This window comes from Zingiber officinale, chromosome 9A, assembly GCF_018446385.1.
Source record: "Zingiber officinale cultivar Zhangliang chromosome 9A, Zo_v1.1, whole genome shotgun sequence".
In the NCBI taxonomy this organism is placed as follows: domain Eukaryota; kingdom Viridiplantae; phylum Streptophyta; class Magnoliopsida; order Zingiberales; family Zingiberaceae; genus Zingiber; species Zingiber officinale.
In genome coordinates this window covers 131,189,966-131,203,278 of record NC_056002.1, presented here as the reverse complement: position 1 = coordinate 131,203,278, position 13,313 = coordinate 131,189,966, and the positions used below count along the sequence as shown (strand labels likewise).

At 40.9% G+C, this 13,313-nt stretch overlaps 2 protein-coding genes and 1 pseudogene across 3 annotated transcripts; 2 read left to right on the top strand and 1 right to left on the bottom strand.

The window, feature by feature from the left end:
- The first annotated feature begins 690 nt into the window (after positions 1-690).
- Positions 691-1,737, top strand: LOC122019952 (ATP synthase delta chain, chloroplastic-like). The gene has a single exon (XM_042577608.1). The coding sequence runs from the start codon at positions 727-729 to the stop codon at positions 1,459-1,461; it is 735 nt and encodes a 244-aa protein (XP_042433542.1). The 5' UTR covers positions 691-726; the 3' UTR covers positions 1,462-1,737.
- A 379-nt stretch (positions 1,738-2,116) lies between these two features.
- Positions 2,117-12,112, bottom strand: LOC122019953 (Golgi SNAP receptor complex member 1-1-like). Of its 2 annotated transcripts, none has more exons than XM_042577610.1 (5): positions 12,007-12,112; positions 3,255-3,482; positions 2,975-3,142; positions 2,615-2,728; positions 2,117-2,390 (listed from the first exon to the last, which is right to left on the bottom strand). In XM_042577610.1, exons 2-5 carry the CDS (start codon positions 3,447-3,449, stop codon positions 2,277-2,279), a joined length of 591 nt encoding a protein of 196 aa, XP_042433544.1. In that variant the 5' UTR covers positions 3,450-3,482; positions 12,007-12,112; the 3' UTR covers positions 2,117-2,276. The 2 variants fall into 2 exon arrangements, with proteins under 2 accessions (XP_042433544.1, XP_042433543.1); XM_042577609.1 differs by lacking the exon at positions 12,007-12,112 and adding an exon at positions 5,856-6,085.
- On the top strand, positions 8,169-9,683 carry LOC122019950 (annotated as a pseudogene).
- Positions 12,113-13,313: the final 1,201 nt, after the last annotated feature.

The window sequence follows — 13,313 nt, the reverse complement described above, 5'->3', positions numbered from 1 at the left end:
CGACGGCATTGATGCTAAGTGACCACTATTTGATTGTCGCGACTCAAATCGTTCCTTAAATGGCTGTTCTAGAGACAGTTTCATTGCCTAATTAATCGGAACCCAAACGCACCCATCCTGCAACTCAGCAACTGGTTCAACCATCGGCCGCACATGAGTAACACTGAAGTTGGAGCTAAACCGGTTAGGTTCGGACTAAAATGAGCATCGGACCGAACAACCATTGTAAATTGAAAAGACAATTATACCCCGATTATAAAGCCGCGTACCGTGCAAAAAGAAGAAATAAGAAAAAGGCAGTAGGGGATAGAATTGGCATAGAAGTGCAAGTTCCAGGAAAGTTCTAGAAAAATATGCATCTTCCAATGCTCCCGTGAAAAATCCGTCTTGTCGTTAGTCAAAGTAAAACTGGAAATAAGAAGGCGTAAAATGAAAAAAGTAAGCGGAACAAACTTAATATTTCATGAACTCAAGGGAGATTTTCCGTAAATTGTAACATGCGGCCCAGGTTTTCTTAATGGAAGCCCATTTAAAGCCCAATGGATCGCCACGTGTTCTTCTATTGCTCACTCAAAGACTTTCATCGGACTCACTCCGTCACTCAATCTCGAGTTGATAGGTACTCAATTTTAATCCGTTGGATCGTCATCCATCTCTCATCCTGGCCGTCCAACGCCGAATAACTCTATCTCTTCATGTCTCTTCGTTCTCGCTTTCGCCGAAGAAATGGCCGCCCTCCGCTCCTCTCCCCTCGTCCTCCGCCCCGCCGCCGCCGCCCCTTCTTCCTCCTCTGTCCGTGTTTCCTGCTTCCTACGACGATTTCCCTCTACCGTCCCCCGACGCCTTAGGATCATCCTGCCTTCCCGCCGCCGCCACGGCGGCGGCGCCCTCGGTGCCGTGATGGCGGACTCCGCCGCTTCGAGCTACGCGAACGCTCTCGCCGAAGCCGCGAAGTCTAACGGATCCCTCGAGGAGACGGCCGCCGACATCGAGAAGGTGGAGAAGGCGTTCGCCGACCCGGCCGTCCAATCCTTCTTCTCCAACCCCACCATCTCGGCGGAGCGGAAAGCCGAGGTAGTGAAGGAGATCGCCTCCTCCCTCAAGCTCCTCCCCTACACCGCCAACTTCCTCAACATCCTCGTCGACATGCGGCGGATCGACATCCTCAGCGAGATCATCAAGGAGTTCGAGCTGCAATACAACAAGATCACCAACACGGAGGTCGCCGTCGTGACTTCGGTGGTGACCTTGGAGCCCCAGGACCTCGCCCAGATCGCGAAGGTGGTGCAGCGGCTCACCGGCGCCAACAACGTGCGGATCAAGACGGCGCTCGATCCTTCCCTCATCGCCGGATTCACGATTCGGTTCGGCGCAACCGGGTCCAAGTTCGTCGACATGAGCGTCAAGAAGCAGCTCGATGAGATCGCTACGAAGCTTGATTTCTCCGCCGTTACCTTCTAATTGACTGGTGACAATCCTCTTCCTGCTTCTGTTCCTTGTGCACCAAGTTTTCGTTGAATCTTTGTGGAAGATGGCCTTTTGGCTTTCTGAATTCCTCATCGAGTCTGCTCCTTTTGCATTCATCTTCCCCATTTCTACTTTGTGTAGGTAATAAATAACATATATGATGTTGAATGATCGTAATGGTTCTCTTCATCTGTTCTTTGATTGATTGAAGCATACGATCACTGATGTGAATGTTGAAATAGCATTTTATATGTTTTTTTAAAAAATTAATCTAGGTGTTTAGGCTTCTGGAGACGACTTAATCCATTCGCCTATCAAATAAATCTAGACTGACTTAAAATATTGGTCCGGTTAGTCGATTAGCTTATCAAATAAATCCGGAGCACTGTTCTAAACTTCTTGCCAGAACAACTACCACCACCGGCAGCAATAAGTCCGGAATGATTTAGTCAATTAAATGAGAAAATAATTTAATCGATTTAAATCTTAATAGTGAAAGGAGAATCAATATACAATCTCAAATAATTTGCAACTTTGCAACATTACTGATCATTTTAAAGCTAATATTTATTATAAATAATTGCTACACGCTCTGATACCTTACTCCCATGCAGCATGCGGTAAGATCAGATTTCGATCGAATCCCAAATGAGAAGAATATTTTGAATATTGACCTGGATTACTAAACTCAAAGTCAAACATTGTGTTGCTCCCTTGAGAACTAATGCATACGGGAAATTAACTAAATCTTTATAAGTTACAAAAGATGGCTTCACCTCGCCATTATATGTAATTAACTAAGACAGTAATTACTTTGACAACCAGTAAATCAACATGAGAAATGTACAAATTGACGCGACGAGGGACAGGATTATGGTGTCCATCGATTTTTTCCTTTTAATTGATGAAAGAATATGATTTACCTGCAGACAAAATTGTAGAATAAGTATCATCACATGATAAAATTTTAGGTAGAAATGCTGACAAGACACTTAATTATGAAAAAAAACTTAGGAGTTGGAGCCCAGTGATTTTTGATCTTTATTCATTATCGACATATTTTTTTTTACGTTTTCAATCAGCCAAATTCAAGAGAAAAAAAAAGAAGGTGGAATTGTGCAGAAATCATGTGCATTGATCAACATACCGTAGGAAGTCTGCTGCTGACATTACCGATCTTGGTAGTGATGCCACCAAACGTGGAACGCTGAAGAGCTAGTGTTCCCAGAGTGGCTTGTGCTTGCGAGATTACATTGTCCATCTGTGGCATTTTGAAGGCAAAGTTTGTATAAGAGGGGGATATTATTCACTTGATATGTAAGAACTATAATTAAGGATTATGGTAGTTGTTTTCCATGTTATCATCCTCAGATAATCATATTATCATTCGATAAAACTGAAGTAGAAGGAAGTATTCAAAAATATTTTATTTGACTTCGCCCTCAACTACAATCCCTTCCTCTATGCACAGAATACAGACGAGAAAAAGAGTAGAGAGTTATCGCACCTGCCCTGAACTTCTACCTATAGCTGCTTGTTCTTTAAGTAGGGCATGTTGTTCAGTATTGGCACCATCTTCCATGTCTGCCTTTGCTCTATCGAAGTCTCTAAAGTCTAGAAGAAGCGAAGAACGCTCTTGTTTTGCTCTGCGGCTAGACTGAAGCCTGTAGAACTCCTGAAGGAGTCCAGATCAAAGATCAGATTAAATTCCTAACATTTTTGGGTACCAAGATCATATTTGATAAAACCTTAACCAAACATCAAAAGATGTTAGCAGAATCAAGTACCTGAGTGAGATCTTGTAGAATTTCTTTATGCCGTGTCAGTGTGTGAGAAATAATCTGTGAGCCTCCAGAAGATACCCAGATTTGCATCTGCAAATTGACTTGTTGGAGTTGCTTTAGTGAATGTTCAATTCCAGATTCGAGATCTGTCTCTGAACCATTGGATTTTAACGAAACGAGCCTACGATATGAAGTCATCTGCTCATCCAATTGAGCTTCAAGCTTCCTTGCCTAGCAACAAGGAGAAGGAAACATATTTATCAAATGAGAAAATTACTTTAACAGTGGTGAAACACAAGGCTGACCAAAAAATAACCAGAAAACTGAACATGTAGGCAACGAACCCACAGATTGGCATCAGTTCACAAGCTATCCTTGACTGGTGACAGCTTGTGGCTACTGACAGATTGAGGTACATTCGATATCATGACACATGGAACGAACTGCATTCGACCAGTAGAGTATAGCAAGAGAAAATGAAATTCTTTACCATTGTTAAATTAGGTTTATCTTTTAATGGAAAAGCTAATTCAGAATTAGGAAGGATCTTAAATTCTCATCCTAAACTCCTTGTGTTATAAAAGGAGGACTTTACATTTCATACCTAATAAACCGTCATAATGTGATGCATGTTTGATGATGGCATAATATAAATTTTCTCCATTCAGTTTTTAATTTCATCTAGTTTCTTATGCATTCTACTTCAAATTCTTTGTTGTCCTCACTTCAACAATTTACAACAGCCAACAGGCTGTGTTTATAACTAGTTATAGCAAAATCTCACTCTTAACGATTTGTTATATGAATGGAATAACGGTTCCAACATGTCTGCTTACAGGTGCACTTAGAGAAAATTGAGAAGTCATTTTTCAGCATTTCAGTAAATGAAGAACAATATGAACAGTCCTAGAAACCATCTTGTAACTATGCATATCCTTTAACTGTCAAAATTAAGGGATATTTCTTTCCAACAAACAATAATTCTTTGAAGAACTTGTATGAAATTTGACAGTGATTCGGCAACAGCTTTAATTTTCATAGCTAGACATAGCCTTGAATAAAGTTCAATGGTGCATAATATCAATTTAGCTGATCCCAAATAGTTGGAACAAATACAGTTTGATGCTCACAATGATGACGGACATATGAATGGGTATAGCTTACAATCCAACACTAAAAAGTTGACTGGCAATTGGTGAATCAAAATGTTAATGCAAACAATGTTGTATTAAGCTCTTCTAAAATGTCCTATAAGGAAGTAGCATCTTGAAGTTTGAATCAAAAAATGGAATTCATTGCAACAACTAAGTGACATAATTTCTCTGTAAAATTCTAGGTATTGCCTTTTAAACACCTTAGTGCTAGTTCATATAAGTGATTTGCATGGAATAAAGGGTGAACCAGTATAATAAAGAAAGTACAGTATTGGTTATATTTTACTTCCTAATTCTCTCCCTCAAACTCTGCATCAAACCTTCTTAGATTATAATAGCAATCGGTATTTTTCTGACATATCAACTTATGGTTGTATTCCCTGAGTTATATAAGTGGATTATATAGAGTAAAATGTGGAAAATATAGTATCGATAATAAGGCAGGAAATTATGGTGAAACACCAAAGTTTCATCAAATTGATGATTTCATGACAAGTTTGGATTACCAAACTCTCATAGATTCCATAAAGTTGTTTAATCTTTGTTTACATCATTGTTTGTTGGTATGCTTTCCCTCAAAGATCAGATATCTATTTTCAGGCTTGTAAATCGTATCTACACGCATTAACAAGATTAGTGAAGATAATTTGGCTTGGTAGGAGACATTGAGATAACACTAATTTAACATAATGCATGAAGAAGAATGAGATAATTAAATGTCCATGTGATCGAGAGAGGGTGGGTGTGATGTAACGATGGTGTGTTCATTTGGATCCACAAATCAGTTGTGTTTTGATGCACAATATTTTCAAAGCTGCATTGACACCTTCCAGGTTCTTAACTAGCATATCGAACATCCATAACTATGTATAGAAAGGAAAATGAAATTTAAAACGATGGTTTAGAAGCCTTTTGATTAGCCTTAACATCCAACTGTGATGTTCATCAGTTCAAGACAAGTTTTTTAATCCCTTTTCAGCATTCCTGGCAGAATAGGTTATAATGATTGCTCAGAATTTCAATTCAACATGCAATGTTAAACAAAGAAGCAATTGAAATATGAATCAAGGAAAATATTAATTAAGGAAAAAAAACAGCCTGATAAATTCGCAGTATTGTGCACATTATTTCAGGGGTGATTTGAGTCAATGTACTTCTTCGATGATCTTGCAAGACGGTTACTGAGAATCTAAGATCTACAAAACATGTCGTGAATATGGAGAAACGAACAGATCTGAGGCACTAGGGCTCCTTGGTTTCTGATTAAATCAAAGGAAAAGGCACCTACACCTCCTTCGCCGACAGCATAATTCAGAGGAGGAAGCCGAATCGATCAAAGGTCAAGTTAAAAGAACAATGAAGCCTTCAAATCATAGAGAGGATAGAAAGCTCCGCGCGAAATCAACAAAAGCGGAAGGTTTCAGTAGAAATCCGGGCAAAGTTAGGGCACCTGTTTCCGAAGGGCGTCCCACGAGGACGCCTCCATGATCGACCTCCGGAGATCGAGCCAGTCGTCACTTCGCGATTTCCGCGACGAGCGCTATGATTTGAAGCACGCACACAATTGAAATCGATGGCCGAACCGATCGAAGTCGACTCCTCCACCACCACCAATTCACCTCTCTCACGGTTTATCTCGAATAAACCGGGTTTACTCCATTCAAAAGCCGACAGGTCGGACATGATGCCACCGGTTTATGTCGAAGTCGGGAAAGAGATTAAAAATAAACCGGGTTTATTTGGTCTGAGAGCCAATCACTTCTACAAAGAAGTCGCAGTTCTTCGTTCCCAATTCAATGGCGTCCTCATCGATCCGAGCCGGCTACCGGCCGCCGTGGATGTTCTCCGACCTCCGGATACGCCTTCATCCAAGTCGACCCCCCGCCGCTGCCGCCGCCGACAGCATGCTGGCGCCTTTTCCGCACCCTCCTTCGGCCTTCCATCCCTGCGCCGCCTCCATCTAGTCCACCATCGCGATGGCTCGCTAGTCCGACCTCGACTGGGAGCACCCCTACCGACGCGGCGGTGGCGGCGGATCCTGGACGGCCGCGCCTCCGCCCCGAGAGCTTCTACGCCTTCCCTCAATTCGACCCACCACCTTCCCGCTTCCCGCCACCGCCGCCGCCGACCGCATTCTGGAGTCTTTTCCGCCGTCTCCTACGGCCATCCATCTCCATCGGCGGAGGCGCGCGGTGGCTCGCAGCATCCCTCCGACGAGGTAATGGCGGCGTATCTCGGCCGGCCAACCGGCCGACCGACACCTGGCGAACGTCTACGCATAACCTTTTTATGCGGTTAGTAATTTTTTAAAAAAATTTAAATTCTATTTTCCAAAATTAATATCATGCCATTCCCACTGGTTCAATCTCGACCGCTCATCACCGACTCCACCCAGCGTCGGCAAAATCTGACGGTCGATTCCGCGCTTTGACCTCTCACATTACATCACTGACCCAGCTCCGTCCTTTTAAATTGATCTCACAGCTCACTGCACCACGTAGCAAACCCTTATTGGCTTTTCCATCGTCTATCATTTCCATATCAACAGATCCCAGATCCAAATAAGAAGAAGCAGAAGGATAAGGAGAAGAAGCATACCACGATCGAGTAAAGTAATCATGGGGTTGTGCATTCGATTCCTCGAGATCTTGTGCGCTATCATTCTTCCTCCTCTGGGCGTCTTCTTCCGCTATGGCTGTTGCAAAGTAAGTCGCCTCGGCTTAAACTCTCTCGCAAGTTTTTCGTTTCTTTGTTTCACCAACCGATCGATTGTAGATGGAGTTTTGGCTGTGTGTGGTGTTGACGATACTGGGCTACATCCCTGGAATCATCTATGCTATCTATGTGATCGTTACTAACCCTGAGGGCCATCACCACCATGACGACAACGACGAATATCGCCCGGTGTAGGGGGATCAATCATCGATGGGCAGCTGTGTAGGTTTGCGAGATTCAATCGATGCGTTGGAGTTGACAATAAAGAGCTTCAGATCTGTCATGTAATTTGTGGAAGTGGTTTGTGTGTTGATGGTTTGAGTGCGGAGTTTGGGAATTTCAAGGGTTTTCTTGCAATTGTTACTCTTATTTAATGAAGTTTTGAGGAAGCAAAGAAAATGATTTATAATTTTATTACTAAATTCTAAAAATAAATTTAATGAATATTTAAGATTCAGAATGAACTTTTAATGAGACATAAATTTAGATTTTAATGATAGTTATAAGCCTAAATTATCACTTAATATCATATCAAGTGGCCCACATGATGTGACACTAGATCACGACTAAAAGAGTTAAGTTGAATTTGAGTATTGAGTTAAATTGGGGCACAAATTGAAAGGCATCCTTAATTATCAAAATGATGCCAAAAATATCTTTATTCTATACTAATATTTTATGTATAGTAATTGATTAAACCAATAATTTATTTTAATATGTTATAAATGGAATAAAGATATTTTAAATGGAAAATATTATAAAACTACCGTTTTAATGCTATTATTTTAAAATATTATAAAGTTTTCAATTGTAAAGTTAAAAATGATTCCGAAATTAAAATTAATTTTCTTTGCTTAAGTTGATCCAATTTCTATCAACATCTTTTCTTTGCTTTTATGGAACCCTCCGGCCCGTACAGCTGTTAGCTCATCCTCTGTTTCTGGCGGACAGGGTACAGAAATCGACTCCAGCGAACTAGAATGCGGCGCGTGTAGTTCTGGAAGTGTCCATTGCACAATGGCATTTTGTTAATTTTGGTGATCGAGGAGGGCATTCTCAGGGCTGGGGATCTCTCCTCTTTGGGTAAATAGAAGGCACGACCTTCGACTCCGGTGATTGGCCTCGATAGTACTTGGGACAAGCGTCCTCGCCGGAGATGTCACCGACGACGAAGAACCCTTCCTCCGATCACTCCCCCGACGGAACCGAACTTACTGTCGAGGTGGCGGGGGCTACGGAGGAGCCCCAGTACGACTGGCGACGCGCCGCGATCGAGGGCGGCTCCCTCCGCCACGTTGACCTCAACACCGGATCCAACGGCTGGGCCTCCCCTCCCGGCGACCTCTTCCATCTCCGAGGCCCCAATTATTTCTCCAGGCGCCAGAAGATCCCTTCCGACGACTGGCTCCTCAAGCCCGCCGGCATGGATTGGCTCCGATCCGCCTCCCGCCTCCCGCCTCGACGACGTCCTGGGTCGCCCCGACAACCGCATCGCCTCCGCCCTCCGCCGCGCACACTCCCTCGGGCAGTCCGGTAAGGCCTTCCTCTTCGCCGTCAACATCCAGGTTCCCGGCCGCGAGTGCCACTCCGCCGTCTTCTACTTCGTAGCGGAGGATCCCATCCCGCCCGGATCCCTCTTCTACCGATTCGTCCACGGCGACGACGCCTTCCGGAACGCGCGGTTCAAGATCGTGAACCGGATCGTGAAGGGGCCGTGGATCGTGAGGACCGCGGTCGGGAACCACGCCGCCTGCCTCCTCGGGAAGGCGCTCACTTGCAACTACCACCGGGGGGAGAACTACCTGGAGATCGATGTTGACGTCGGGAGCTCCGCCCTCGCTAACGCCATCCTCCGCCTCGCCCTGGGCTTCGTCACGGCGGTTACCATAGACATGGGGTTTCTGGTGGAAGCCCAGTCGGAGGAAGAACTGCCCGAGCGGCTCCTCGGCGCAGTCAGGGTGTCACAGATGGAGATGAGTTCGGCCACCTACGTCGAGACTCGGCCCAGGGCAGCAGAGACTGCTGGTAAAGGAGGGTTCCGGGGGCATGCCAAGGTCAACCATCACAACGATCTGTCAAGGTCCGGAGATGGCAGTGGCTGTGGCAAAGCTCAAGGTTGAGAAAAGGTGAATGTTTTTACAGCTGATGTGCTCCTTTTAGGAGAAAATAGTTTAAACTTGAGGGTATTATGATATCTTCATCATATTGGTAACTTCTTATATTCAACAAGAGAGAACAGGAGGATATTTCAGTGCTGAATCTACAATAGAAAGTTATTGTTTCATTGAATAAGGCCATAAAAATAGTCACTGTTGTGGCCGGTTGATGGTTCTGTCTCGAGCTTATTCTTTGATGTCATTTACTTTGTTGCATTGGTGGCCAAGGCTATATTCAACCTTGTGTGACGAGGCCGAGCATGTTGTTGAACCATTTGTTCAATTTTAGTTTGTGTTTTTTTTTAACAAGCTTGAGTTGGTTAAAAGCTTGACTTGAGCTTATTTTGTTAAGATGTTCTCAATTTAAATTTGTTTGATAGTTTGAAGGATTTATATTTTTTAGCTTACTCGGTTGGTTAGTGGCGCCTTCTTTCCATGGTTAATGGATAACCCCTAAAACCAATTGTAAAATGCAGCTATGTGATCCATTTGCTTAATCACTATGTTAACTAATTTTGGGTTATTCCATGGTGGCAAAGCCGATTGGATTATCTCTAACGTTTCCATCAGCCCGCTCTTAGGTCAACACGAAAGAAGTAAATCATGGATGGTTGCTAGTCATTCGGCTATTAATCAGAATTTGACTCTTAGATCTCATGATGACAATACTATCATATCCTAGCAAACTATTCGTCTGTAAGAGACATAGAATGGATAAATTATGAATGGTTCATGGAATGAAATTGATATGGAATAAGTATTTTTATCTTTGGATAGTAGAAATATTATAAAGAAAAGAATATACAAGGAATGATAAACATTGATACATGGAATATTCCATTTGATTCATAGTACAAGCAAGCCTGCCTAGCCTAATCAATTCCCTTAGACACATTGGTTTGTCCTATTTCATTGCGTCTTGTTTGCCTAATCGTTTCGCCTACTCAGGTGGTATTTGATTTAGGGATTTAGGAATGAGAGAATGGAGTCATTTCCAAACATTATATTTGGTTGATGGGAATGAAATTAAAATTTTAGAATGCACTCCAAAAACTTGGGTATTGATAAAATTCACCTCCTCTTTTGGATTTTGATGGAAATAGGAATGAGAGCTAAGTTTTAGACGAAAATACTCTCAATATATATTTGTTCAATTTTTCTTTTATATCACTTTCTCTCTCCTTGTCTTCACTCATCATATTTTTTTTCATCATATTTTCTTTCTCCTCAATCTCTCCATCACACATTCTCTCTCTTCATTCTCTTCTATTACAATTTCTCTCATATCACACTTTCTCTCTTATCATTCTCTCTCATCATGTTTTCTCTTTCATCACATTCTCTTTCCTCATTTTTTTCTCATTACACTCTCTTATCATGCTTTCTGTCTCATCATACTTTCTCTCTCCTCAATCTTACTCATCACACACTCTTTTTCTCATTTTCTCTCATCACATTCTCTCTCCCCATCTTCTCTCATCATGTTTTCTCTCTTATCATGCCCCCACGGGCGGGATCAGCCGGTTATGACATGGATTCTTGCAACATGGGTCGAGAGGTCGAGGGTCTGCGGCAGCAAATGCGATAACATCAATATCTGTCCGTGCTAAACACCTGAGACCATCATGTCATAACCGGGCCCGTATTCACCGTGATTTACTCCCTCTCATACTTGTGGGGCCGGGGTGAGGGGGCCGCTGGGTTGGCGGTTCCAACCTTTGCAACATGTTTTCTCTCTTATCACATTATCTTTCTCATTTTTCCTCGTCACATTTTCTTTCTCATCACACTTTCTCTCTCCTCAATGTCTTTAATCACACACATTCTCTCTTCTCATTTTTTTCTCATCACACATTCTCTCTTTTTATTCTCTTCCATCATACTTTCTCTTTTATTATATTTTCTCTCTCCTCATCCTCTCTCATTATGCTCTCCCACTCTTTCCTTATTTTTTCTCATCATACTTTTTCTCTCTTCATTCTTTCTCATATCATTTTTCTCTTATCGCACTTTCTCTCTCATCATTCTCTTTTGTCATATTTTTCTCTCACATCTATTTTTTTCTCTTATTTTCCTCTAAGGGTAAAAAAGAAAATTTTAGTTTATTCCAATATTTTATATTCAACTAATCAAATATTATTTTTAAAAGTGATATCTATTAATACTCATTCTCATTCCACTGTATTATAATTCTCATTTCCATTGTGTTTCCTAAAAAGAATCAAACGTCACCTCAGTTCCACCAACCCTTATGTGCTCAACTTGCCCTTGGCCCACTGGATCCCCTCACAAATGCTTGAACCTATTTGTTTGACTCGTTCAACTAGCCTCCTCAATTTGGTCCAACCAACTACATAGCCTTCTTGGTTTAATCAACTCCAACTCACTCTAATAACTATTTGGCTGAACTAAACGCACCCTGACTGGTTTCATCACACATGCCGCAATGTTATACATATCTAAGTTCGAACATTTCTAAGGTTCCATGGCTCCAATCCTATCGAAACTCTTGTAAACATTTCATAGTTTCATACCTGAACCATTACCACAACTTCTGTCCTTCCACAACAACGATCTTTCCTCTTGTAAACAGATTCACCTGGATATTCTTCAATATCGAAATATGAATACTGAAATACCTAAATCCCCAAACCAATTCCTAGTCAATTTCAGGTGATAGATATCGTCTGTTCAACGAGATTGGAGCAACAGAAACTCATGGGAACTCACCTTTTCTTTTTTGTATTCTTTCTACAGAAAATGTCCCTTGTGCTTCTGTCACAGCTTTGTGTTGCTTCTTTCTGTAAACACTCAACTTCTGCCAATCTGTCCTCCTGCAACAAAAATATTTTCTTCTAGTAAATAAACATCTTTTAAGAACACATATTCAATACAAATAATTTTCCCTCTTGGTTTTCTCTCCCAATTCTTGCTTCCTTTGGGTTTCTTTGTTCAAGATTCTATAATTGGCATGTAGTGATAACACATTAAGCACATGTAATGGTATTTAGCTCACAAACAACACCAAGTGGCACTAGTTTATTGTGAGCCTGACAGTGAAGTTCTCTGCAGTTTGATTATATCACTAACTTTAAAATGATTCATAATTAGTTGTTTATATCACATATCTGAGACACATTGTAAACTTCATTTGGATATTCTTTTTTCTGATAGCATGAAGACATGAGTACTGAAAAAAAATAAAAGAAATAAATGCATAATCTTCATCACATCATGACAGCTCTTGTGATAGCTTTCTTTAGAATTTTCAAGTATTCTATTTTCCTTTTCTTGTCTCTTTCTAGCAACAATGAAAAATAATAAAAGGAGAAAATTATGTAATCTTGTGGATGCATTTTACGATTACTAATTTGTTGGCAATATTCATTCTTTCCTATCTACTTTTCTTTAGTGTTTACAAGAATAATAAATAGGAGAAACTTTAGGGTTAAATGTTCGTGAACAAATTTGGTATTCGGCTTGGTAAAATTTTATTTATGTTTATTCAATATATAGAAGCTCAATTAAATGAACAAATTTGAACAACTCATTTAACTAAACAAATAAGCTTGAACATATATGTGTTTAGTTCGTTGTGAACAATGCTCATGAATAATATTTGTGAACAATGTTCGTAAACAAGATTTGTGAACAATGTTCGTAGACAATATTTCTGAACAATGTTCGTGAACCATGTCCATCAATAAAATTCTTTTCAACTTGCTAAATAAATAAAAAAAAAACTTTCAAAATGAACTAATAAATTTATATTATGAAGTTCAATAACTAATCAAATAAGTTTAAAATTTAAAAGTTTCAAACAAAGCTCGATAACATCTAAATGAATCGAGCTCAAGTGAAGCTCAAACCAAGCTTAAGCTTATAAAAAAGAAATTAATCCAAGCTTAAACAATCATTTTAACGACTTGATTCATTTTAGATTCGGCTTGACTCAGTTCGATTACATTATCAAACAAACTTAAACACCACAAATCTTAACTTGACTTGGCTTGTTTATCGCCTTAGGATAAATAAGT

Coding starts and splice junctions, on each gene's coding strand:
- LOC122019952 (XM_042577608.1), top strand. CDS start 727: ATGGCCGCCCTCCGCTCCTCTCCCCTCGTCCTCCGCCCCGCCGCCGCC.
- LOC122019953 (XM_042577609.1), bottom strand. CDS start 5,891: ATGGAGGCGTCCTCGTGGGACGCCCTTCGGAAACAG. Junction 3,483..5,855: donor GGGACGCCCTTCGGAAACAG/GTGCCCTAACTT, acceptor CCTTGTTGCTAG/GCAAGGAAGCTTGAAGCTCA. Junction 2,391..2,614: donor TCAGCAGCAGACTTCCTACG/GTATGTTGATCA, acceptor TTTTGTCTGCAG/GTAAATCATATTCTTTCATC.